General features: G+C 30.6%; 2 protein-coding genes across 8 annotated transcripts; both read left to right on the top strand.

Annotated features, from left to right (window-relative positions):
- Window positions 1-1,482: 1,482 nt before the first annotated feature.
- On the top strand, window positions 1,483-7,367 carry LOC124836145 (NAC domain-containing protein 21/22-like). The gene is made up of 3 exons (XM_047311238.2): window positions 1,483-1,868; window positions 4,166-4,431; window positions 6,641-7,367. Exons 1-3 carry the CDS (start codon window positions 1,700-1,702, stop codon window positions 7,061-7,063), a joined length of 858 nt encoding a protein of 285 aa, XP_047167194.1. The 5' UTR covers window positions 1,483-1,699; the 3' UTR covers window positions 7,064-7,367.
- A 10,779-nt stretch (window positions 7,368-18,146) lies between these two features.
- Window positions 18,147-25,259, top strand: LOC124836129 (putative lysine-specific demethylase JMJ16). Of its 7 annotated transcripts, XM_088115552.1 has the most exons (11): window positions 18,147-18,421; window positions 18,502-18,541; window positions 19,637-19,709; window positions 19,890-20,191; window positions 21,102-21,173; window positions 21,244-21,321; window positions 21,451-21,987; window positions 22,076-22,294; window positions 22,459-22,620; window positions 23,556-23,927; window positions 24,198-25,259. In XM_088115552.1, the coding sequence occupies exons 4-11, from the start codon at window positions 19,895-19,897 to the stop codon at window positions 25,008-25,010; spliced, it is 2,550 nt and encodes an 849-aa protein (XP_087971678.1). In that variant the 5' UTR covers window positions 18,147-18,421; window positions 18,502-18,541; window positions 19,637-19,709; window positions 19,890-19,894; the 3' UTR covers window positions 25,011-25,259. The 7 variants fall into 7 exon arrangements, with proteins under 7 accessions (XP_087971678.1, XP_087971680.1, XP_047167170.1 ...); XM_088115554.1 differs by lacking the exon at window positions 18,502-18,541; XM_047311214.2 differs by lacking the exon at window positions 19,637-19,709 and having other exon boundaries at window positions 18,148-18,421.
- The last annotated feature ends 174 nt before the right edge of the window (window positions 25,260-25,433 follow it).

Here is a 25,433-nt window from a genome sequence, read left to right as displayed (position 1 = left end):
CTTCATTAAGGATATTTTTTTGGTATATGCTCATTAAATATAAATTTCACCTTGCAAATATGAAATCCATTTGAGATATGTGTACAAAGCACACTAACGTTACAAGGCTTAATTATAATTAAGAATTGGGTCCTCCTTGACAAGGGTAGGGGACCCCAGCTAAAAGACAATTAATGAGGTTACACCACACACACTCGCATCATTCCAAACTATCATTCTGTGATCCAAAACAGAACAGATGGGACTTAAAACTTCATCATTGGCATTAATTTCTACATCCAGCTACATCAATTATTTCCTCCGTTTTATATATAGAGTTGTCCATTTTAAACTGCACCCAGAAATTTATCAAATGCTCACGTGTGCTCCCCTGTTCAATCTTCGGACTTCCATTAATTTAATGCAAAGCAATCTCATATCTGGATATTTCTAAATTAATAAACTACCTCCCAGCTCTCTCATTGCCACTACTGTGGAGCTTTTCATTTGTTTCCTAACCTACCATGGGGAACAAACACGAGTAAAATCAAAAAGTGCATCACAGAGAAGGACTTGGCACAGGCATAAAAGAGTGCATGAAATTGGAAAAAAAGACCAAAAACGTGATGTTAGGACCATCTACAAGAAATAACCTAGATTCATTGTATGTACCTTAAAAAACTCTACTATTTCATTTGTTAAGATGCCCATGCCTCATCTAAAAGCCAAAGTCATCAAAGTGTTGGACTAGTTCCAACCAGGTTGAGATTTTCCCAAAAACACCTCAAAACTTAAACTTAAAGTCTATCCAACTAGAAACAAACAAATGTTGAGATTAAACAACCTCGTTAAAGAAGGGAGAAAGTTATTGAAAAAGTTTTGGATAGATATAGATCATGAAAACGTTAGACGTAGCAAGGTACACCTTTTCACAGGTACAAAATCTTTAAAAAAACTGTATGCTAATAAGGATAATGTTAAGAATAAAGGTTAAGAAACAGATTTTGAGTCTAAATAAAAATAATAAATCTCTTTAAATTTGATTTGTTTTATAAAATTATTTTATAAAGTGAAGTTTGTATTTAGATATATATTTTTTAAATTAATTTTATTTATAATCGATTTTCATCATAAAAGTTAATAAATATGTAAAAAAGATATACAAAGTAAACCAGTAACCTGAGATAGGGTAAGAAAGTTAACAGGATTTTCTATACGAAACGCAAGTGTCGTCCAAAAGTTACTACTAGTTAGTTATTACTATAGAGTAATAGGTTTTCCTGGAATTAAGGAAAGATAAAGGAGACACAAAATTTTCAAGAATATCAATTAAAAAAAAATATGCTTTTTGGATGGTGTCTATTACTCGTATTATTGTTCTACCCTTATTTGTCAAGGTTTCTTGTAACTTTGGTTTTTCTTGAAACTTCCTACTATAACTAACCACTTACACAAGCATGCCCCTGCTATGGAATATGAATAAAGAAATTCTGATTAAACGGCAAAGCATGATATCTTTCTAACTATATATATATAGGCGACACCAACCTTTGTGCCTCTATACCTTAATATTTCAAATACTCAGAGGAAGTAATCTCTCCAATCTTCAATTATATACATTATCCACATTCCTAGCTTTATCCATATCCACTGAATACTCATTAGATTTCCCTCTCTCTTCCTCTACATAACTGTGTCACATCTTAGATCTCCTTCACAAATGGGTCTCAGAGACATTGGTGCTTCACTGCCTCCTGGCTTTCGCTTTTATCCCAGTGACGAGGAATTGGTCTGCCATTACCTCTACAAAAAGATCGCAAATGAGGAACTTCTCAAGGGTACCTTGGTGGAAATCGACCTCCATATATGTGAACCGTGGCAACTTCCAGGTACATAATCATTCCAGTTCGTGTTCATTCGTTTCGAAAATTTCTGAAAAACCTATGTTTATATATGTTCCGTACACGGTTTCCCATTTGTTGTGTTTGTCTTTCTGTTCGTGTTTGTTTTGCGAAAACAGAAATTAATTACTTCACATTCACTGGTCCTTTTCTGCTCATAAACATGTGTTCTCTGTTGCTTTTGTGTTCATAAACTTGCTTATACAAAGTACATGTCCAGCATCTGTTGTCAAATTAATATGAGAAGCGACAAACACGCTTGTTTGATTCCTGAAGAGACTAGAGAGAGAGAAAGAGAGATGAGAATGCACGAAACTGAAAGGGTTAAGGTAGGAGGAGAGGGTTCTGATATTATGATGTTATCCCATTCGCAGACACGACAGTGCATTCAGTTCTTCAATCATTAACGCAATGCCAACTTGGTGATGAATAGTTTAATAGTGTGTTTCTGTCAATAAATTAAATAAAACAACATCCAGTATTTCTATATAATATTAATTTATTTCTTTATATAATTAACGTATGTTCCACTCGATATTTGTAAGGGTTTTTGTCTTTTTGCATATGTTGTTGGATCATTTAATTTTCGTTCCATGTTGGCACTTACCAAACTTTTTTTTTTCCTTTGGTCTGTATATTTTATGACTATGGTTTATATGCTACTTTATAGAATAAAATTCCCAATAGAAATAAGGAAATAAATTAATTAGATACTTTAAAAAACTTGGAACTAAAATTTAGTAGTTTTTAATTGCTTTACAAGCTCTATTCTATATTTTCTTCAACTGAAAATTAGTAAAACTTTCATACATGTAAATTATGAATCAGATACTTAATTTTCTTCAACCTTCTCCTGAACTAAATATTAGTCCAAAGAACTAGGTGATAGTCTCCTTATTCTCTCTCTGTTTTTTCTAGGCAAGATAAATTTTATTTGGATAAAATTCTCTTTAATTACTTATAAGAAAAGAAAATAAGAAATTGAAAGAAACTGAGTTTAACACATCTAATTAAAAATCAATGTATACACTTCTTCTTCTTCTTTTCAGAATTTATTTTACATTCTTACTCTCTATTTACTCTTTAAAAATATCGAACTAGTAGCATATTCTTTTATCTGTTTTTCATTTATTAAATCCATTCCCTTCCTATGTTCCTGCTTATTTCTTATTTTCAAATATAGACTCCACACATACAAAAAGCACATGAACTCTGCTGTACGTAGAACTATTCATTTCATGGTTTAATTATTATGTTTTTTCATTTGGTTGTAGAAATTAACTCTTGTAAGAAAATCAATACAGTGGGGATTGTGTATATGGCTTGGAGTAACTCAAGTGTTCCTATTGAAATACATATTTATATGATAAAAAAATTATATTTTTCATCATATCTGAGAAAAGTTCAAGAGTATCATCATATATTTTTTCTAAGAATATGCATTTTACATAGCTGGATTGGTCTGGGAGTGACCACGAGTTTTCCTCTTTATGAAATAAAGGAAGCAACCCCTAACAGTAATTTAGAGGGTGGCCAAAAATATAACTCTGGAGATTGAAGTAGCTTGTTTGATTCATGCACAGAATCGGGTCCTTTAATTTATTTATGATTTCTTAGGTCACAATGTCCCTTTAATTTCACGCTTATGGGATAGATACACACATACTTAGTAACTATTTTTTATTATAACAAAGTTGAAAAAGCAATACTTTTTCACCAAGCAACAAACACTGATGATGTTAATATAAACTGACGCACACAACACATACGTGTTCATATATGCACCTCCATTCATTACCTTTCTTGGACATGACTCGCTATCGATCTAGCTCTATGATTTTTACTCGTTAGCAATTATTAACTATATTTTCCTTAGTGAAATACACGAAAAGCTATTTTTTTATGCATGAAAGGACATGCATGATCTTTCTTGATTAGATTATAGAGTCCTCTTTTCATGCACAATATTATGAAAAGAGGGAGTAAAAAACCAGACCACGAAATCACATTTATAGCAAACAGACAAATACGTTGAAACTTCTAAGTGGCAATTAGTGTCATCAAATTGCTGTCATGTTTGTCTGGTAGGACTGGAAACTTGAAAACTTCGTGTCATTAATGAACTAGCCGACATGTGATGGTGATTCTACATTACACCTAATTATTTATTATTCGGGGACACAATTGATTGCACCTAATTTAACCTTAGCTTAGTCATGTGTTGTCTGGTTGCTGGTACAAGAAATTGATGAGTCATATGCATGTGTTGATATGAATGGTCACAGAGGTGGCGAAGCTGAATGCGAACGAGTGGTACTTCTTCAGCTTCCGGGACCGCAAATACGCGACGGGGTTTCGAACAAACCGGGCAACAACTTCAGGGTATTGGAAAGCAACAGGAAAAGATCGAACGGTGGTAGATCCGACCACGCAAGAGGTTGTAGGGATGAGGAAAACGTTGGTGTTCTACAGGAACAGAGCTCCAAATGGCATCAAAACTGGGTGGATCATGCATGAGTTCCGCTTGGAGACCCCACACATGCCTCCAAAGGTTCGTTTCTCTACTTTCTACTCATCGTGGCTTTTGCTCGTGGGGTGCAACTTTCTTTTGTTTTTAACTATTCACTATAACTTTAATTTTCTGAAAGTGCAATTTGTATAAACATGTTTATGTTATTGAAAAAAATAAACTACTATTTTAAGGTATTGTTTAAAAGTAAAAGATGTTCTTTACCAATTATTTCACTTCTCTTAATATTGGTTGCTCCCATGAAAATTGTCCTTTACTAAAACTTTTTGTTTTTGGAATGATCTTTATTATATAGCTTTTGGACATAAATTGGTTTCTTGTGTGTTGTGCTTGGACTGATTGATATAACTAATTAAGGTCAAATCTAGGAGGTGATTTCTGGCTAAAGCTAGGAAAAGATTTTTTGTCGTTGGTTTGCTTTATTAGGGTGTATATTTCCAAAGCGGTTTTGCTATGATATGAGATATTTGAGAATACATGATTACATGCTATGTAACTATTAGGTTTCTCACAAAAAAATATTAATACTAATAACATTAAGATGAACTTTACTATTTTACTAGTAGATAATGTCATAAGATGTATCTAGATAGTCAGAATTTTTTTAATTAAAGTAATGAGAATAAATCTTAGTCCTACAACTATAAGTATTAGGATTAAAAAAATAGTATCATATACTCATTTGAAAATGTGAATTATGTGTTTGAAATTTTATCATTTTTAATTGTCAATATTTTTTTAAAAAAATTCACATAAAAAGATTATCACTTGCATCAAATGGTAGTAGATATCTTATGGATATACACAGTAATTTGGTTTTGAGTTGATAAAGACTGTATATTAATATGTAAGGTTAACATTTTTTCTGCAATAACACATCTTTTTTGTGATTTGAGCATAAAATAAATGTTTTCAAACATTACTAAGACATCGTTAACACTAAATTGAATTGCAACATCTTAAAGTTTTTAATAATTTTTTTTATAATTAATATTTGATCACTTGTTGTAAAGGTTTATGATATAGGATGTTGATGTAATATGAAAATTTTACACTTTTATAGCCAAATTGTTATTATTCGTGGTAGAACTTTTATAAGCCTAAACTGGCCATTGAGTAGGATGTGTTTGATATCGATAACTTTATTTGAAGCTATCAAAACTTTAAACATAGAAAAATGCGTTAAAAGATCAAGATTTTACACAAAATATTACATTTTATGAAAATTAAAATTAAAATCACATCAATGGTTTCAGAAAAAGATAATCAAAAGTTTTAAAACACTAGTTTGTTTGTCTATATATATGAAAAAGAGAAAAATAAATAATTTTGATTGCATATCTATATAGACATGAATAATTAATATCAATTTTTAACACTTAGAAAAAATCACTCTATTAACTAGTAGTATGTTTTATTCTTGATCATTCATCACAAATTTGGAGTCAATATTTTTTCTTACACAAAAGGTCATCTTATTTGATATGTCACACACTGACGTAATCATTTATTATGGTAAAAGAAAATAAGTTAATATTTTCCTTTCAGTCTTATATAAAAGTATATTTTTATTTGATATAACACACAATACATACCTATAATATTATATATTTTAATTATAATGTGAGACTATAGGAGTTTTTAATAAAATGTTCTAAACTAACTATAAATATATTGTAATGGATGCTTAAATATTATACCTTAGTTTTGAGATATACTTGACATGCTTTGTTAAAGTTGTTGACTGAACAAGTGGGAATAGATTCTCCCTGAAGGGACCAGAAAAATTTTTCAAATCTGTTTCTTCCCTGTGTACTTTAATTAGCAACAGAGGAGGAGAGAAAACATTTATTCTCTAAAATATATTTTATACAAAAACGTTACCTTTTTTTTAATTTGATTTATTCATCAATAATGTGATTTGTCCAGATACACAATTCCAGAACAAATGATGATAATATATATATATATATATATATATATATATATATATATATATATATATATATATATATATATATATATATATATATATATATATATATATATATATATATATATACCTAAATTAATATTGTTTTCTAAATCAAAGACTCTAGGTTTACTTATTCAGTTTATGTATAGATTCTCTATAAGTTGTTTATTTTTTAAATTATGTCTTAACCTGAGAAATTAATTAAAGGCATATATAATAAAGTCGACTAAATAAAATTAAAAACATTTGTTTCAGGAGGACTGGGTGCTGTGTAGAGTCTTCCACAAAAGCAAAGAAGATAACAGTTCGAAACTCATGTACGATTATGATACAACACCTCAATCCCTAACCATGGCGTCGTCATCTCCCACCATGAACAGATTTTCCACCTCTTTCCCTTCCTCCATGCCATTGCCAGCCAACCACCACCATCATCACCATTTCAACACAAGCCAAAACTCTTCTTTCATGGATCTTCTTCACTTCTCTCGAGACACCAACACCAACAACACCATCGTTACTCAAATTACTTCCAAAGGTGATGATGGATATGGTTTCTTATGGGACATGGATTTGGAAGAAAATAGCTTACAAGATGGCGTGGCTTCAAACTTGGATGCAATAACCTTCGAGGTTGATAATAATAATAGCAATGAAAACAATATGGTATTCCTATAGTTAAGGATGAGTCATATCGTGTGTACATATATGTGGTTCATATGTCGGAAACTGTCAAGATTCGTTTATTTGTGATGTATTTATGGTGTTTCGGTCTGAGGAACAAGTCACATGATAGATTGGGTGGGATTAGTTGTTACAACAGGGTTTGTGGTATATTGTTCAAGTAGTAGGGTATAATACTGTGGTCCATTAGGTTCTTTTCCTATTATTATTTACTTTTATTACTTTAGGAACTATTAATGATATGTATACAGCTTGTAATGTAATTAGCATTGGTTATATATATTTTACCTTCTTTTAATTATAATTTCTTTTATTGTTGTCACTGAATGCTTTTCGATCAGACTGAAAGTTCATATGTTTCAAAAACCATCGAAATCTTTATTTAGTACTTCAAAGAATGGTTCATTTGTCGTACTTAAGATATCCTTTTTTGTGAATTGAAAAGAAATGTCAGATTGAATTAGATGAGTGAAAAGCAACAATAATACTTCATACTTTTAGAGTTTATATTAGACATTTTTTTCGTAATAAGTTATATATGAGATTCAATTAATAATGACGAATTTTATGTGGTTTACATTATAAATATCAGATACTGTACATTGAATAGTATGAGGAAGCATGATGTAAAGTGATTGATTTGTCTCTAACATTTTGTAAAAATGATACATTAATACTCACTTTTATATGATTTTTCTTAACCATAAATTAATTTAGGTAATAAAATTATTCTTTTGTCTGACATGAAAAAAATACTATATTGAATATTGAAAGATTCAAATGAAGACAAATTAGTACCTAACACAAACATTATTATTTTCATTCTTAAAAATTTAAAAGTTCTAAACAATTTAGTCCTAGATTAAATTGATGTAAAAGTCAAACTAAATTATTTACTTTTTCTTATCTTTCCTAAATGAAATTGATAATATTATCTTTTAAGTCATAACTTGATCTTTCATTATATTTTTTTTTGTTTTATCAGTAAATAATAGAATATATTTAACAGAATATTTGGGATTTTTTTATTTTATTTTATCAGTAAATAATAGAATATGTTTAATAGAATATTTGGGATGTCCAAACTCTTTACACTTTACATACAAACATTGTTTACGTTGCTGATTGTAGATAAAACATGTATGAACTTTCAAAATTGTCTTACACGCCAAGTGACTTACCAATCTATCCATCAACATTATGTTATTCAAGTTCAACCAGCATTCTTTAATAAAAGATTGTGTAATTTAAAAAAAAAAAAAAAAACACTACAACTACCTCGTTGTCATAAAACTCCTTGTGGTGTAATTGTGTTAGTGTTTCTGCTTTGATTTCCTTCCCAGCCCAATGGAGTGGACATGTGGTATTATGTGTTAGTATGTCCATATCTTTTGTTGTTATGGTTGTAACAGCTCCCCAGACCATGCTTTCTTCTCTGCATAATTCTAGAAAAAATAAGATTCCAGTGTGGCCTCAAGCTTCTTGCAATTTATTCTTACAAACCCTAAACAAACACTCATAATTATCTCAAATGCTTTGTTGGCTAACAAGAGTCAAGATGGTTGTCCCTTTTACAAAATATTTAAGCGGACATTAATACCAATCCAAATATAAGAAATTAGCATTAGTTTGTTTATGATTAATCTGTAGTCATGCATTCAAATGTCTTATACAAAAGATTTCTTCTATATTTTTCCTTTTTTAAATATCACATTGTTTCTATAATCCTAAACTGTCCAAACTATTGCTACACATATTGCCTTCCAAATTTTGTTCTGTTTCCCATTAAGTTACACGAAAGTGTTAGAAATGAGTTTCAGGTTGTTCTCAACCACAAAAAGCTTTATTAGCCATATGTTATTTTCCACGGAATTTTTTTCACGAATTTTTTTATGGATAAAAAGGTTATTTCTCATGGAATAACTTCCATAGTTTTTTTTTTGGTAAAAAGGTTGTTTTTTTCATGTATTTTCTTTTTTATAGATTTTCGGTTATGGATAAAGTGAAAATTTTCCATGTCTTTTTTCAACAAAATTTTTTCCGTGGATAAAAAGGATATTTTCTAGGTTCCCTTTTCCAAATATATGTGTTCATGGGTAAAGTCAATCTACCCATAAATTAAAACAATTTTATCAAATATTTCTTATATTGTAATATTTAATATTAAAAAATTATCTCAATCATAGCCAAATTCTTTATATCTCGTCAGATTGCTCGTTATAGAGTCCTCGTGCCATTAAGACTCTTGTTGTCCAATCCTCTTGCAATCAAACACTTTCATAGTTTCACACACACTCTTTCTTTGTTTTACCACTTTAGGTATTTTTTAACACTTCAAATTTAGGGATTAAAACCCCAATTTTGATTCATATTTGGGGCTTCTCGCTTCTACATCTCAAGGAACACTAGATCTATTTACTTGAACTTTTTCTCATCTATTACATTTAGAGATTATAATATAATCATTTTGGGTTCAACTATCAAAGTTTTTCTAGTGGACATAATCAGTGTAGTGGATCCTGCTCAAATTGTTCATTTGATTCATCTATTTTTCCTGTTGTAACTTTTTGACAGTTATCTTAGTCTATTCCTTGCAATCGTTGAGGTTGAACTTCCCCTTCTTGAGGCATGCCTCCTTGTCTTTATTTGACACCAAAACTGTTTTTCCATTATCCTTGTTGCTATGAACACTATGTCTCTTACAAATCCTTATATAGTACATAGACACTGGAGTCTCATCTTATTGAACGACATCATAATGTAATCTCACATTTTATTCTAATTTGAGTTATTTGAATTATACACTAATTATACATAGTGGTCAAGGTATTTCGATTTAAAATTTTGGTCACACAATCCTTTTTACATATAATCACGATAAACCTCTTAACCTTAAATCTCAAATTTCTCCGATATCTCACCAATAAAAAAATATCATAGTTGTGGATAAGATAGAATATTAGGGCTCTAATTAAGTTTTCATAAACAACTATGCAGAAGACATAACGTGTAAATCGACCATAGGAAGGAGAAATGTTTTCGTCAAACAACTTTGAAAAGAAGTACATTTGATTTATGTTTTAACCATGTGAAAAAAGCTTGACAAATGAAACGGAATCTTCCATCTTTTCATGTTTAAAGACGCAAATTGGACACCTTATTAGACTTTTTCTCTATGCTAATTCTATTAATTAATATGTGATCAACATCTAATGAAAGTGCATCATCGCATGACAAATCAAAACACTAAGAAAAAAGTGCACGTGGTTGATGCAAACATACATAACTTTTGGACGACATTATTAAAGTAAAATAAAGGGGCAGAGATCAAGGCACACACAGAGCTTCAGTTCAGATCTTACTTTGTCTCTCCAATTTTACTTTATTTCTGTAATTAGTCACTTCAACATTAATGAGTGAAGGATTAGTCATATGATTCTTTCATTATTTCTAACGTATTTCACTGTGTGTTAGTTATTTGTCGGTACTATAATTGATTGACATTGAAATGTCTGGCTATAAACCTATTACCATAGGCCCAGATAAAAGAAGATTCTTTCATTCACCATCGCAGATATGGTTTGCTTTGTTTTCCTTTTTTGTTTCTCACTTCATAAGGCTTTCATTTCTTGAATGTTACATTGAGACTGCTTAATCCACGTACCATGCTTTCAGATGATAAAGACTAATCAAATGGCCAAAAGAAACTTAAATAATTGAGGCTATGAGGTCCATAATTGAGAGATGATATGAATATAATAAGATCTTTTTTTAATAATTTCTAAGATAATCTCTCCAAGGAAATTAACTTTTGAAAAAAAAAAATCTGGTGTGATCGAGAAGTTATGCAAGTTATGAGTTATATTGGTCCATTAGGTAACACTAAAAAGGGGAACAAGAAATTATACGACACTTATAACAGTAGCAATACATACAATGATGGTGGTTCTTGTTGCAATTAGCATTACTTGAGGATGCCAAAATTGAATCATTACAATGAATTTATATCGATTTTGAATCCTCAGCATCCTCTTTTGTTGTCTTAAAATCTTCTAGATATGTGTGTAGATCTCTACTCAACCCTATCACCTATGTGAAATTAAATTATATTGCAATCATGTGTCATTCTATAAATATATAGGGGATAGTCCACATAGCAGTGATGAATATAATAGGACAAAATCACAGAAATGAGTATGTTTTCACTTATTCAATTTTTCGTGATTAGTTTGTCTAGTTGCCAATGATTTTGTTTTCTTTTTGTCAGGTTAATGTTTCAATATAGGCTTTGCTCTTTTGAGATAATTTGAGAAGATGATTTGAATGGATTTGAGTGAATTTGAGGATAATATTTTTGTTGTTTTTATTGAGTAGATTTGTGAGTAATTGAGAGTAGATTTGAAAATAAAGTTTGTGAGAATTAGTGTAGGATTTGATTGATGGGATAGATTTAAAAAATTTGTTTAATTAGTAGAAATTGAAAATTACCAAAATGTCCCTAGTAATTAAAGTAATATAAAATGATATTTGTTAATGTTATATTTAATTGTAAAAATGTTTATAATAAGAAAAAAATGGTAATTTAGTAAATTGAATATAAAAAATACATTAAAGTTTATAAATATAATTTTAAAGAAAATTAATAAAATACTTTTTGATAAAAATAATTTTAAATAATAGAATAAAAAAATTAATAAAATAATTAAAAGAATATTCTTTTAAAAAATTATTATTTTTTCTTTAAATATTATTTTTGTTTAAATAGTGGATTTTAAGAATATAATTTAACCGTGGTATAATTATTATTATTATTATTTATTACTAATTAAAACATATTAGTTACGTTTTTGGATTACAGGGTTTTTACAAGAAATAAAATACTTTTAATTTGAAATTGATTGTAGTATAATTACATTTACAATCAAAGTTGGAATTATAAAATTATAGAAGGGTAGAAAGGATATTTCCTATTAAATCCCTTCAAATCTGAACACATAAGCGATGACAAGAAAAATTATGTATCTGGCAAATCAGCTCTTTACATTGCTTCCAAATCCTCATAAACGAACAAGATTTAATCCTCTAATCCATTTGCGCAATTTCTCGTAAACGGGTTCAAGCGAACACAACATTAAAAAATTCATTTGTTGAGTTTTGAAAATCCTAAATATAATACAAGCTTCATATTAAAAAAAAATAAAAAAGTTAAAAGACTATAAATTCATTTGGATTAGAGATTATATCATTCTCTTATGAATTTTTTATTAGATTTGATTAGTATTATATTTCTTCGCATGAATCTTTCTTGGAAAACCTATCACTAAGTTACTGTGGTTAAACTAAATAGAATTTGAGAGATATAATATACACTAAACCAAAAGTTTATAAGTACATGAATTAATGACACCAAATTTGATAAGCTTATCTATAGATTTTAACATGTTTAAAAAATCGTAAATATAAAGAAAAATTATATTAATTTCATTTTAAATTAAAATTAGTTTATGTAAAAGTTAATTTCTAAATGCTATTTTCGTATTATATTTTCAAAAATTTTAATTTTTAACGGTGTATAAATCATTTTTAGTTAATTTTAGGTTAAATCATGCATTTATTTCCATTTTGGTAAAAAAAAATCTAAAATTGATCAGCTTGCTTTTTTTTGTATTTTAATTTGATTTTTATTTTGAAAATTTTGAGGATTAGACCATTTTCACTAGTATTATACTAACAAAGTTAAAGAGATATAATATGTCAGTTTGTGATTTTTTTAATTTTTTATTTATTTAAAAAAAATTGTCACGACTGAATGTGATGTCATGTCCGGTGTTATTATCTTATAGTCTCAATTAGTTTACTCTATTTTTATTGTCTTAATACAATCCCACTTTTTTTAATTAAACAATTTTGTCTCTCATAGATTGAAATAAAATTTAATTGTTATATAAATATTATACAAACATTTTTATTAAAATTTATAATTTCATTAAGTATTTTTAATAAGATTAAGTTTATTTAAATTTAAATTGTACATTAAATTTTATTAAAATTATTTTAAAGTTGGTAATAAAAAGTAATGTTAATGGTTGTTTATCAATAGTATTTCATAAAATAAAATAAATTTATTAACTTTTTCAATTCTTTTAAATAATTGTATATTTTTAAAATGTTTAAAATCCAATAATTTCTATTAAAATGTTTGAGTTAGTTTAAAAATAAAAATTTTTATAAATTCAAATGTAAAATTTTAAAATAATTTTATAAAAATTAAAAAAAAGTTAAAATTTAAAAGCAATTTTAAATAAAGCTTAATGTAAAATATAAATATAAATAAACTTAATCTTGTTAAAAATATTTAACATTTAATAAAATTCTCAATTTTAATAAAATATATTTGTATAACATTTATACAAAAATTAAATTTTTGATTTGAAAATGGATAAAATTGCTTCGTTTTGAAAAAAATTACGACTAAATTAAGACAAAATATAAAATCAAATTGAGATTAAGGTAATGATACATGAGAGAGTGACACATGACATTATTATTGTTACATCACATTATTAATCCTACTTGGCACAACATCAACATGACACATGGTAACTATTTTAATAATTAAAAATATAAAAATAAAAAACCTAAACTGACATGTGACACATCTTTAATGTTGTTAGTATAATACTGAAAAGGATTTGATTACATCAAATTTTTTAAAATAAGAATGAAAATTGAGAAGTATAAAAATTAAACTAATTTAATATTTTTCTATAAAAATATAAACGAATGACATCACTACTTTCGATTTCTTTTTGTCCTTTTTATAAATATTTAGCCTAAGCTTCTTCAAACAAACACTAGTGTAAAAATAACGTATAACATATCCTGCGTTCAACGTCCAACCACTGAATAATCAACGTTAAAAATGATCGGTAACATTTTTGTAAATAAATACAATTATTATACATCGTTTAGAATTGTAATTCGATATCAATTTGTTATATTGGGTAAATTTTGCGAAAATGTTTAGCGCGAAGCTGAAAATGTATTTACCTATGATGTCAAATTCGACGTCAAAAGGAGATTGAAAATTCATTCACTTTATCTTAGCACGCAATATCCTCTTTTCTGCTCAAACTTTTCTAGAATGGATTTGACGACCATCACATGTAATATTTCTTTCATGTGTTACAAATTCATGTTAATTAACTACTTTAGGTATGATTTTCGTTTGTTTTGACCGATTATTTTCGTGTTCTTGTTCTTCATAGGCACATTTTTTTTTCTCTTTCACTGGTGGCAATATTTTATTTCAGACGAACCCACTTTTGAAGGTTCGTTTTTGTTTTGAAGAACTTATTTGTTGAACTTGTTTGTTTTTTTTTTAACTTGTTTGTTGTTTTTGTTTAGTTGAACATGTTTGTTGTTGTTGTTTGATTGAACTTGTTTGTTGTTTGTTATTGTTTGTTGTTGATACTACACTACTACACGTTCATAGTTCATGCTTTATAAAATATCAAAAACTAAAATTTGTTTTTCTCCTGCTTTTCAGATCTCGTAAAGTTGTAAAAAAGATCACAATTAATTAAAAAAAATAAAAAAAATTATTAACGTCGAATATTGACAAAATTCAACGTTAATTTGATTAACGTCGAATTGTTCTATGTTCGACATCAATTTAACGTCTTCCGGTATAACGTCGATCTCAAATTCGTGAAAAATCGAAAAACAATGACGTTATACGGTATTTTTGTACCAGTGAAGTTTCTTAATCATTAAGGTTAAATCCATTAACATTATTAATAATGATAAGAAGAAAAGGGCTTGAACACTGAAGACAATACTACAAAATGTGTTTAATTATTCGAAAAAACTTAAAACTGTTACCAAATAATCTATATAAGATTTGGAAAATGTGCATGTACACATAGGCTAGAACCAATTTGATCTTGCCCAACAAAAGAGGGTTTTACAATCCAGTAACAGTCAATAAAGTTCACGGTCAATCACTTTTTGCACCCTCGTGTTTTCTTTCTGCATCTTCATGAGGTGTTGGAAAGCTCTAAAATATCCATATTTCATATAGGGTATTGTAAAATTGAGAAATATGTCTCGTCTTATTCAATCTTATTTATAGATCTGAAAAATTTTGGATTCTATAATATGAAATATATTTTTGGATTATGTAATTTAGAGTGTATGTCAAAATTTTGGTATAACACAACAAACTCTTTCACAACAAGAGTTTATGATAATTTATAAGTAAAATTCTATAATTAGATATAACCTTCATTAATATTTTATATGAATCCTAGATCATAAAAAATATTTTCCAATTCTTAATAAATTAAATATTAAGTAATGGATAATAAAACCATAACAAATATTAAATATAAACACAAAAATATTACCATTGAATGAAAATATATAAATAAGTACAAACAATTTCATAAATTTCTTGACACTGTCACGAGCCAATATCCAATTACTTATATAAGAATTTAAAAAGAGACTAATTGAGTTAAAATTAAAGAAAAATTTGATTTTATTAATATAAAATAACTAATCATTATGGTAAAAATTAGGTTTAATCACTCGGTAGGTCCCTATTTTCGGCGTGAATATCAAATAGGTCCCTTTTTTTTTCGGCGTCTCAATTGAGTCTTTTTTTTTGTAAAATTGTATCAATTAGAGGTCTGCGTCAAATTGGACAAACTAACGTTTAAGTTTGGGTTACGTGGCACGATCAGTGTATTCATTAATCTCACGTGACATTAAAAACGAGTCTTCTATTAAAAATTTGAATTGTTCATATGTGAAATCAAATTTAGAGAAGGGTAAAATGGGCAAAATCTAAAAATTTAAGTGCAGCCCCTACAATTCAGAAATGCAAATGAGATTGGGAAAAAAAATTGAGATTAGGGTTAGTGTTCTTTCTTCGATTTTCAAAGAGCAGGGTTCTTGGGTGAAAAACATGAAATGCAGAAGTCGCAGGGAAGTTATATATATATATATATATATATATATATATATATGTTTTCTGAAATTTAACCATGAAAAAAGGCAAAAATGAAAATTGGTCCAAAACTTTGCTTCGATAGCAAAAGTTATGTACAGTAGCAATTGTGTGTGTGGGTCCAGTGTCATAGATCTATGGGGAAATGCCCAAGTTGACAATTCATCAATCTTTTGCTCCAGACGACGAAATCAAAACTCGCCGGAGAGGACTCGCCGCTACCTCCCAACCGCTTCGTCGAAATCCAACTCTAGCAACAGATCAGGGCGCTAGGGGTAGGTAAACCACCGCAATAGCAGTAAAATGGAGAACGAACCTGTAAAATTAAATTGAAAAAAAAAATCAAAGATCCTGGGCCTTGTTCATGACAAAGAGACGGCTGGGCCTGGGCTCGAAGGTCGCTCTCCTCCTTTGCTGATGAGAACTAGGTCAAATAAGCGCGGTTAGGGCACGTTTCACCCACTCACCCTCCACGCCTCCGATCCTCACAAGTGAGTTATTCATCACGGGTCTGAGCATATTGAGGTGATTGGAGGGGTAGGAATCTGCGTGGTGGTTGTTGCTGGCAGTGTTCTTGTGTAGGCTGCATCGGAAGGAGCCGAGATGTGTAGTAGGGGAACACATGCAGGTTTTTCGTTATCCATCGCTTCTAACCCAATGTTCTTCACCCATTAACCCTGTACTTCGAATCGAATAAAAGAAAGAACGCAGGTTTTTCCCAATCTCATTTGCATTTCTGAACTAAAGGAGCTACACTTAAAATTTTAGATTTTGCCCACTTTGCCCTTTCCTAAATCTGAATCCAATATGTACAATCCAAATTTTTAATACAAAATTCATTTTCAATACCACCTAACCCAAACTTAAACGGCCGTTTGTCCAATTTGACGGTAGACCTTTAATTGCTACAATTTTACAAAAAAAAAATCCAATTGAGACGCCGAAAAGAAAAGAGACCTATTTAAGATTCACGCAAAAAATAGGGACCCACCTAGATATTAAACTTAAAAATTAATATTACAAGTTGTTTTGTCTATAAATTTATTATAATTAATAATACATTGTTTGTTCATGTTTTATTATAAATAGTTATATCTTTTTCCTTTTTTTATATGTATTTGATATGCATTTTGAATATATATTAAATAGAATTGAAAAAATATGTAGTATGTAATTGCATTTTTATATTTTAGATAAAATTATGTTTGTTAAGATGTTCCACAACTAATTGATTTGATCAATTAGTCAATTGAATTTGAGTACTAAAAATGTGGAAGATCCATTCTTCATATTTTATAGGTTTTAGTGCCTATGCTAAAAATTAAATTAGTTTAATGTTAATTTCCCTACTTAACTAAAATATTCAAAGCATCTCTAAATACAATTATTTTTTAATGAGAAAGAAACGAAGTTACATGTAAATATATTTAAATTTAGATAAGCATGGGTCAAAATATTATATTCTCAGCTAATCACATTCGGTTGTAAATCTTCTTTAGTGAGTAAGCTAGTAACCTACTTTTAAACAAAAGGAGTGTTTAACGTCTATTTTAGTTGCTTAATTTTTTCTGTTAAGTGAAGATAAAATTAATCAAATCTATTAAAAATGAATAACAAGAGTTGGCTTATTTGGTTTATTATGTGAAAATAGTGTTTTGAAACTCAAACCAATTGATAACTTGTTTTGAAGACTAATATAATAATAACAATAATAATAATTAAATATTATAAGAATTTATTGGAACATAATAATTAATTGTAGAAAATTGTGGGTCCAAAAAATGGAGAAAAGTTACTTAAAAACTGGGATCCTCTCCATGTTCACATCAGTGCATTGATTCATAGTGATTACTTTTAAGATAATGATATGTTTAACATCATTCTAACAACATCATTTCTGTGTCATCCAAAATTACTTCATAAAGATTAATATAATCACACATGATAATATTAAAATGTTGTGAAAAAAATGTTTTCAAATTATTCTTACTTTTAATTTTACAGTCACTTCTTCTTGTGTTACCTGCAATAATAATGAACATACTGTTTATGAACAGAAGAACTTACCAAAGCAATTCTTTTGGGTAGGTCACATGAAACCCATGGACAATGTGTGTTCCTAACTGCTATTCACTCTTTTCATTTTCCGATTTGCGAATCCTTTGTTAACAACTTACTGTATTCATTTAAAAGAAACATTTTAATGTTTAGTTTTAGGGTTTGATAATCCGCAGTCTTTGGGTTCGGGCAAGATAGGAAGAAAAGACTCCATTTCCTATCAATTTTTAATTTTCAATCTCTAGTTCACAAATCATTAATCATTCAAGCAATTCCTCTCGGTAACTTCGCCTTTCTCAATTCATTTTTTTTTATAATCTTCTGGTTGCATGTTATTTTAGTCTCTTCAGTTTTGTTGTAGGGTCTGGTTTTGGGGCAATCTCTGTATTTCGACATTCTGGGTACTTAAAAAATTACAATCTTTCTCTTTTGTACATTGTTTGAATGTTTCTTAGTTGTAAGCTTTTACTTCAGTTTTTCGTGTTTTTCATTTTGTGTTTCTACGCCAGTGTTTTATGCCATTTATCGCCATTGAGGGTTGTTCTCTTTGAAATCCATGTTCATGACTATTTATGTAAGGATTATTGGAAGTAGTCAGAAACAAATATGACTCTGATTCTTTATGTTTCATTCTGTGTATGTCATAGAGGGGTAGAATTAAAAAAAGGTGGAGAGGGGCTGAAAATGATGGGTTTTGACTTTCTCATCTTGGATATTCATTGAGACAGTAAAATATGGAGAGGATTGGAAATCATTATACTTTCTTCGTAGTTGGTAGGGGGGGGGGGGGGGGGGGGGGGGGGGGGGCGGGGGGGGGGGGGGGTTCGACATTACCTTGGGAAATTCATAATTAGAATAACCCGCCCCTAATTTTCAGCTCAATTTCATTCACACTATAAAGGAGTGGTGTAAATTTGTTAGCCTGAGTGAGAATGAGCGGGCTTGCACTATCAGTTGGTTCCACACTTTCCTTTTTTTCCAAGCAAGTGATTTCCAAACCCTTCCAATTGTAACCCTTACACTAAGAGAAAATAGAAAAACACTTCTATTAGTTGTGATTGCATGTTCAACCTCTCAAGCCTTTTCCCACATTGCTGGATGAAAATCCATCGTGACCAGAGCTTCTGTCACATTCGGAGTTCTTCTCAGCCACATTTGAGTTCGTCTCTGTTTAAGCCAGTTCTGTTCTGTTCTTATGCAACTCTGTATGTCTGGTTCTGTTTTGCTTTGTCCATGAGCAATTTGTTTGCTTCTGTTTGTCTAGTTGGGCTGTAGGTTGTGTTCATATTTTCATGTCTTTCATTTATGACTTTATTTATGAACATTCTTAAACTTGTGAATCTATGATTATGAATTTACAATTAATTAAGTATTTGATTTGTGTTATAAAGGCTTTTTTTCTTCTCTTATTTATGCTGTTATATGCAAATATAGGAATTTTATGAATCTTGAAGGATATGATTCCATAATTTATTGTTCTCTGTTTCCCCTTCCAGAGTCTTGAGTAACATCCTGAGTTTGACACCTTGCTATTTTCTGGACTTCTTCTCTTATCCTACTTACTGTAAGGTTGGGTGTTTTAAAGAGCCGTTGTACTGGTTTGAAGTTCAGTCTGTTAAATGATAAAAAATTCTATCGGGATAGCAAATTGTTTGCAATGCATATTATCCTAATATTTCATTTTCTATTCAAAGAATTATTGGTGCAAGAATGGTTTTCTAGAAAATGTTGTTTGGCTTTTTTCTGCAGTGATAATGGAAGAAGCAGGTTATGATTGCCCCAAATTTCAGGAGAACGAAAATCTTGCAGTGCCCCCTGGTTTTGTATCCCTCACATCTTTCATTTTGAGAAAGAGTGGAAATGTTAAGAAAAATGATAACTCTACAGCCTTTCCAGTTGCATCTGAACAAGAGCCAAACTGTATGAAGACTGAACTTGAGACGAATGACATTGATGCTTATAGGCAGGGTCTTATACGTCGGCCATGGATAAACATGGACCCGAGCAACAACCACAAGCCTAAGGAATCTCACACAAAGCATCTTCCTATGGTTAAGTTGGGAATCTTGCATTTTTTTGGTTAGTGGTTAGAATGCTAATAAAATCAAACCAGAAAGGCATAGTCCTAGACTAGGTTATTAAATTGAGATTCAAATTAGGAACTACTAAGCTGATTTTGGAATTGTAATCATAGTTTGTTTTCAATTGTAATATTTGAAGTTAATGAAAAGTAACTTTAAATATATCGACATGATGTATGGTTTAAGTGTTTAATGTAATAAGTCTGAGAACAAATTACTAGTTTTATCTAAGTTTCTGAAGTCTCTATTTTAAAAGAATGGAAATGAATCAATGAAACAACAAAATAGAGTGCATGCATTGGCTGAGTGAGTGAGAAATGAAGTAATGAAATAATCAAATAGGATAAGTTTAGAAGCCTTCTTTCAAGTTCTTTTGATTTAAAAATTTAAACTTATATGATTTTTCATTTTCTTTTTGTGAAAATTGGTGAAAGAAAAGTAAATGCAAAAATATTTGTTTTTTAAGTGATTCACATCAATGATACAAAATGAAGTTTATCCATTGATTGGGAGATTCAAATTCATTTGAGATTCATTTAATGATTGAATGGTATGATTCAAATTGTTTAACAATGAATACTAGAATCAAGATACCTCATATGTCCTTAGGTGGTTGGTAACCTGCAACAATTAGAGCATAATCTTTCTGATTTTATCTTCTTTGAGTTCTACATAGTTATTAGGATTCATTTAGAGACAGATAGTGTATTTAAACGTCTAAGTTCTTGTGTGAAGTTTGTGTTGGTTTGGCTCTGGATTGCAGGACTTGATAATTTTTCATTTGCTTTTTGTGAGCACAATCTTATTGTGACTGGTTTCTCTTCTATTTTCTAACCATAAAGAAATTTAATGATATTTGTTTTCCTTTTTTCATTTTTAGAACCTACCTATAAATCCTAGTCGTCCAAAGGGGACCATACGGGGATGTCCTAGTTGCAATGATTGTGTGAAGGTATGTATCCTCACTTTACCTATCCACATTGATCCTTTATTTTTGTTTGTTTATCAAAGTCTTGAATCAGGTAACAGCAAGGTGGCATCCTAAGGATGCAATAAGAGAAGATTTGGAAGAAGCTCCTATCTTCCACCCAACAGAAGAGGTACCAACCACCTAGGTCAAGTTGTCTGCTTTCGTTGTGTCACCTTGTGTACATCTTGATTTATGTTGTCAAATGTGGATTCTTGTGATTTTTGAATAAAATATCTGTGTAATTGTGTACGTTATGAAGGAATTCAAAGACACGCTTACATATATTGCAAGTGTACGTTCCAAAGCAGAAACTTATGGAATTTGCCGAATTGTTCCTCCTACTTGCTGGAAACCACCATGCTTTCTTCAGAGAGAACACATATGGGAAAAGTCTGAATTTGTTGCTCAGATTCAGCGAATTGATGGACACCAAGTTCGGCGAATTGATGGACATCAAGAAATTATGGCCAGTGCTTGTGAAAATACAAAAACCAAGAGAAAAAGAGATGTAGAAGTAGCTTTGGGCTCTCAGCTTTGTAAAAGAAACACTAGCAACCCAAATAACCATAATGTTGAAGAATGTGATTGTGAGTCTGAACCAGGTCCTAAATTCAGTCTCAAAACATTTAAGGAATATGCAGATGTGTTTAAGAACCAGTACTTTAATTACAATGATAAGAAGAAATTCATAGGTTCCAGTATAAAATTAGCTATACCTGAGCAGTCGGAACCATCTGTGGAGAATATTGAGGGTGAATATGGTCGAATTGTTCAAAATCCATCTGAAGAAATTGAGGTATATTGATGAATAAATTCAATATGCATTGCCTTTTCCATCTTCAGTTTTTTATACGTTCTGAAAATTCTAATTGATCACATGCTAGGTGCTTTGTTGTAATAAATTGGAGGCTGGAGTTTTTAGCAGTGGATTTCCTACAGTTTCTGATTCTGTGGGGGCAAACGCTTACCCTGAATATTTGAAATCTGGATGGAACTTGAATAATATTCTTTCTGGTTCCCTTCTTTCGTTTGAAAGCCCTGATGTTTTATGTAACCTAGACCCCAATGTTAGTGTGGGAATGTGCTTCTCTGCTGTCAACTGGGTAATACTATCGCTTTATTACCTTATATTTTCATGCATATCACATCTTTATTTTCAATATCTCTATCCTAATAGTTTTCTGGTGGAAACTTCCAGACTGATTTTCAAATTTGATTAATGAATCCTCTTTCTTTACTTCTCTATCTAATCACTTGACATAAACAGAAAGTTGAAGAACACCACTTATACTCATTATCGTACATACATCTGGGTGAACCAAAAGTGTGGTATAGCGTCCCAGGAAGATTTGCTGTTAACTTTGAAACAATTTGGAAAAAGTATCTACCAGATTTGCATGCAGGAAAGCATCATATGCATGATACTATGGTGAGAATATTATTGCTTGTTATGAACAATTGTGTTTCTTTAAAAAGTAACTGCGATGCACACCTAACATCCTTTTATTTCTCATGTGACTTCTGTTAACCCTTTCAATATGAATCCATGCATGCTTTTCTGATAAACATCATATTGCTGGTCAAGTGGATTTTGATTCTGCGGGATTATTTGTATACTAATTTCACTCATTTCCTGTCGATATCTCCCATCTATTGCCATTTATGAACATGTTTCTCCATCCCACATGTTTATTGTCATATTTCCTCTCTTTATATCATCTAGTGAATGTCAAAAGTTTCATTGACAATACAAAGTATCAGTCTTTTGTAGTAGCTGATTCCTAGGTTTCAAGGAAGAATAATTGTATGTTCATTTGTTTTGTCAGCTGATATTCAATAGGCCAACGGGCACTTAGAGAAGAAAGCAAAGACTTCACTTATAGGATCTATGTTTTCCCTTGCTTAAGTATAGCTTACATTATTGTAATCAGCATGGTATTGGAATACCAAATGTTCTATGCAATGTCCTTGAGTCGTGGGTTTTCATTTTACCTTGAAAAATGTGAAGAACACTTTCTGCTAAATGTTCAACCTCAGCAGCTCAACCTTTTGTTGAAACTGTTGTCATTCACAATCCTTTTTTTTCAGAAGAAAGCCCAATCTCATCTAGGCTCCAAGTTTGCCAAAGCTTGTTTTTGCTGCTTGCAGTAATATTTCTTTGGCTTTGTTGAAACTTTATTAATTGTTGCTATCAATTTATGATAGAGAAAGTAGTAGTGTAAAATTTTATTCTTCAACTAGTTTTATTCAGAATCGATAAATTCCTGTCACCTCAAATATTAGGTATATATTGTTGTTTCCAAAGGAAACACTTTTTTTGTATGTGAAACTGAGGTGGGTCTTTATGCTAATTTTTGTTACTAGGAGATGCAATTATCATGCTCCATATTGAAGGCAGAGGGTATACCTGTCTATCGTTGTGTTCAGTATCCTCGTGAATTTGTTCTCGTCTTCCCTGGGGCATATCATTCAGGATTTGATTGTGGTTTCAACTGTTCTGAATCAGTAAGTTTTGCTCCTCTTGAGTGGCTGCTTCATGGACAGAACGTTGTAGAGCTTTATCGTGAACAGAGGAAGAAGACATTATTTTCATATGACAAGCTTTTATTAGGAGCTGCAAATGAAGCTGTCAGGGCCCAGTGGGAAACTGGTCTATGCATGAAGAGCACATCCTCCGACAGCTTAACATATAAAGGTGCCTATATAAAAAATGAGTTCTTAAGAAAAGCTTTCAACGTAAGTCATTCAGCTCGAAATCCTAGTTTTTCTAAAGTTGTTTATTATCAACTTCAAATCTCATTAATCATCAACAATTCTTCAATCATTTATCTTGATAAACTGAAATAACGGGAGAGGCACACATTTTTCGTATTAATAATATTAGAGAATTCTGAAGGTCTTCTATCCATCCTTCCTTCATTTTATTTTTCTTGTTAAAATTGGGCTACGTATTTTGCTTCATTCAGGTTGCATTCATACCTTATTATATTTGTTTCCTTTGTGTAGTTTCGCATTCAGAGTGAAATTTTGAAGAGGAAATTTCTTACGAGTTCATTACTATCACAAAGAATGGATGAAAAATTTTATGCCACCTGTAGGAGGGAATGCAGTATTTGCCTGTGTGATTTACACCTATCTGCTGTTGGGTGTTCATGTTCAAATGACAAGTTTGCATGTCTTGATCATGCAAAACATTTTTGTTCTTGCACTTGGAGCAACAAAATTTTCTTCTACCGTTATGAAATCAGTGAGTTAAATGTTCTTCGTCAAGCTTTGGAGGGGAAATTAAGTGCAGTCTTTAAATGGTCCAAAGAGTATCTCGGATTAACTCTGAACTCTGCTGCCTCCAAGAGATCAAAAGCACGCTCAGAAAATGTTAGTGGTTCAACCTTCCCTTCCCAAGACTTGCATACGAAAAAATCTATATCCCAGACAGCAGCAAATGAATCAAAAGAGAAACTACGTCAATTGCAGGAAATATTGAATGCATCAAAGAAAAAACAAAATGAAGAGGTTTCCCAGGTCTCGCAGACTTATGGTGGCACTCACAGTTCATATGACACTCATTCGAAAACGAAGACAGATTTGCCTCAGTCAAGCTGTGCAAGTGGTGCGAAAGGAATCAGTTCTGCTGGCACCAAAATTGATACGGAGATGGTTGGGAGCAAGGTAACAATTTCAAAGAAAGGAGATCCAAAAGCATCGAAAGTCTCTTCAGTTACAAACTTACGGTACTTGTCTTTTCTACAAGAACATGTGTTACTTGATGTTTCATCTGATAGTACGAGTACCTCTTCATCGGACTCTGAAGTTGCATAAATAGCTAATGGCTAACTTGTACAACCGGAAAAGATAGTAGTAGTTCTTCGTAGATTTATCATTGTAGGAATTTATCTTAGTGTACTCTAGATATAATTACAAAAAAGTTATTCAACTGTTGACAAGAACCAACACTATTTGGCTACTAAACAGAACGGCAGGTCCATTGGTTCATTCTGTATCCTGAGTTTTTGTAACGTCATTCTTGTCTCTTTCTCGTAAATTTGGTGTTTCTTCCTTTTTTCTGCACCCTTAGCCGAAGTTGCTTTTCTTCTATAGATTGGCTATGGTTGAATTTTAAATTGCTAAACTTGATTAGGCTGTTGTTCTGCTTGTACGAGTTATATATGTTTCTGTTCAACAGGAGTTGTGCACAACCATTTTTGCAGTACTTGAAGAGTACTTGAAGGGTGCTTAATGAGT

This window comes from Vigna umbellata, chromosome 5, assembly GCF_029865625.1.
Source record: "Vigna umbellata cultivar VRB3 chromosome 5, Vumbellata_1.0, whole genome shotgun sequence".
NCBI classification, from domain to species: Eukaryota; Viridiplantae; Streptophyta; class Magnoliopsida; order Fabales; family Fabaceae; genus Vigna; species Vigna umbellata.
Note: the sequence above shows the minus strand (reverse complement) of the source record. Positions and strands in the feature narration are given on the sequence as shown.